A 2,465-nucleotide genomic window follows, 5' to 3' on the forward strand; every position below is an offset into this window, starting at 1 on the left:
CTTGCTGGTGGTTTGGGAGTAGCTTTCTCTTTACCCTTCTTGGTGGCCATCCTAAAAAGGGAAAAGGAAAGTTACATTTAAAGCTAAGGGTTAAAGCAAGGAAGAGCACAGTACAAGTGATAATCAATGCCAAGGTAATGAAGATGTCATGAAAACATGGTTGCGACTACATGTGATCAGTTCATCAATGGAAATATAGCAAGTGCCTGGTATGGCAAGTAAATGCAAGATGTTTATTAGCATGCCAGCAAAGGCATGAGTAGCATAGATCAAGCATTAAATGCCTAATTTGATTATCAAATGTTTCAAACTAACAATCTATTTGTATTGATAATTATATTCCATTAATAAAAAATTGAAAGGAATTTTGTGAAAATCAGGCATTAGAGTAGAAGAATAGAATAATTTAAAATTGCACAATGCCATACAGTTTTTTTCACAAATACTTAGCATGCATGTTGAATATGATAAGGAAAGAATTAAATTGGAACATGCAAGGTTCCCAAAAATAATGAATATAAATTGTCAGACAATTCCATAATAATTCACAAGCAATTATAGAAGAAATCACCCATTAAGATATCTAACACCAAGTAAGATGATGCAAAAGTAAATAATTAAGAGGAAGAAAGGAGAGAAAATAGAAATAAAGAACCTTGAGAAGAAGGTGAGAAAGAGAGATGAATGAGAATGTAAGAGTGAGACAATATGAGGGAAGAGAAAATAAGAAGAAAAGAGTAAAAGAAGAAGAAGAAGAAGAAGAAAAAAAGAAGAAGAAAGAAATTAGGATTTGGAAAAGATAAGAAAAGAAAATAGGGCTGTGTAGGGTTCAGGTGATGTTGTGCGCATGACGCGTACGCGTGGTCCACGCGTACGCGTGGGATGCGCAGAGAGGGAGGTGATGCATAAGCGTTGGTCACGCAAACGTGTGACCGTGTTTGTGCTACTAGCGTGAGGGCAACGTGGCTCTCGCACAATCCTCTGTTCAAATTTGGATGTGTGCCAAAATGCCAGATGACGCGTGCGTGTCAGGCACGCGCATGCGTGGAAGTGCTTCTTGTGAAAGTGACACGCACGCGTTCACGACGCGTACGCGTGATGCAATTTGTGCCTTGGGCACAGCGCTAGCACAAAGCCAGCCCAACTTTCGGCCACAACACCTTTTACGTCGAATTCGCAAGGGCACGCGCACGCGTCAATGTGCCAATTTCTCAGATGACGCGTACACGTGAGGGATGTGTACGCGTGGTGATGCTTGTGCGATTGGCACACTTTCTGCACTGCTCCCACGCAACTTTCTGCCATTTTTTTATATGCAGATGCAAATGCAGAATGCAAATGTATGTAGTGAAGGTAAGAAGAGTCAGTAACTAAAGCTAGAAAAGAGAGAAGGGAATGATCATACCATGGTGGGCTGTCTCCCACCCAGCACTTTGCTTTAACGTCCTTAAGTTGGACGGTCTACCAGTTCAGTCGTCTGCTGAAGATGGATCTTCCAGATGGAAGATCTCTAGTTCCTTGTTGTCCTTCATCTTTTCACCATGGTAAAGCTTTAGGCGGTGACCATTAACCTTGAGGATCTTGTTGCTTGAGGGATGGCGCAGATGGAAAACGCCATAAGGTTCAACCTTTTCCACCCTATTGGGGCCTTTCCATCTAGATCTTAGCTTGCCTGGCATGAGTCTCAACCTGGAGTTGTAGAGGAGAACTAAGTCACCAGGTCTGAACTTCCTGCGCTTTATGTTCTTGTCATGTATAGCCCTCACTTTTTCCTTGTATAGCCTGGAATTCTCATAGGCTTCTAGACGAAGGCATTCTAGCTCCTGTAATTGCAACTTTCTCTCAGCTCCGGCTTTCTCAAATCCCATGTTGCATTCTCGTATTGCCCATAAAGATTTATGTTCTATCTCCACTGGGAGGAGGTACGCCTTTTCCTAGACTAAGCGGAAGGGACTCATTCTGATTGGTGTCTTGTATACTGTCCGGTAGGCCCAGAGCGCATCAACAAGTCTGGTGCTCCAGTCCTTCCAGTGAGGTTTGACTATCTTCTGCAATATGTGCTTTATCTCTCTGTTAGACACCTCTGCTTGCCCATTGGTCTGGGGATGGTAGGCTGTTGCTATCTTGTGAATGATGCCATGTTTCTTTAGTAGGCCTGTTAATCTCCTGTTGCAAAAGTGAGTGCCTCGATCACTCATGATTGCTTGCGGTGATCCAAAGCGACAGATAATATGATCTCTAACAAAAGAGACAACAGTGTTAGCATCATCAGTACGGGTAGGAATTGCTTCCACCCATTTAGAAACGTAATCAACAACTAACAGTACATAAAAGAAACCATTAGAGTTTGGAAATTGACCCATGAAGTCAATACCTCAGACATAAAAAATTTCACAGGATAGCATGGATTGTTGGGCATTTCATCCTTTTTGGATATATTACCAAACCTCTTACATGGTGAACAA

At 42.1% G+C, this 2,465-nt stretch overlaps 1 protein-coding gene across 1 annotated transcript; it reads right to left on the reverse strand.

The window, feature by feature from the left end:
• Positions 1 to 1,469: 1,469 nt before the first annotated feature.
• Positions 1,470 to 1,868, reverse strand: LOC112724205 (uncharacterized). The gene has a single exon (XM_025775402.1). The coding sequence runs from the start codon at positions 1,866 to 1,868 to the stop codon at positions 1,470 to 1,472; it is 399 nt and encodes a 132-aa protein (XP_025631187.1).
• Positions 1,869 to 2,465: the final 597 nt, after the last annotated feature.

Source organism: Arachis hypogaea, chromosome 2 (assembly GCF_003086295.3).
Source record: "Arachis hypogaea cultivar Tifrunner chromosome 2, arahy.Tifrunner.gnm2.J5K5, whole genome shotgun sequence".
NCBI classification, from domain to species: domain Eukaryota; kingdom Viridiplantae; phylum Streptophyta; class Magnoliopsida; order Fabales; family Fabaceae; genus Arachis; species Arachis hypogaea.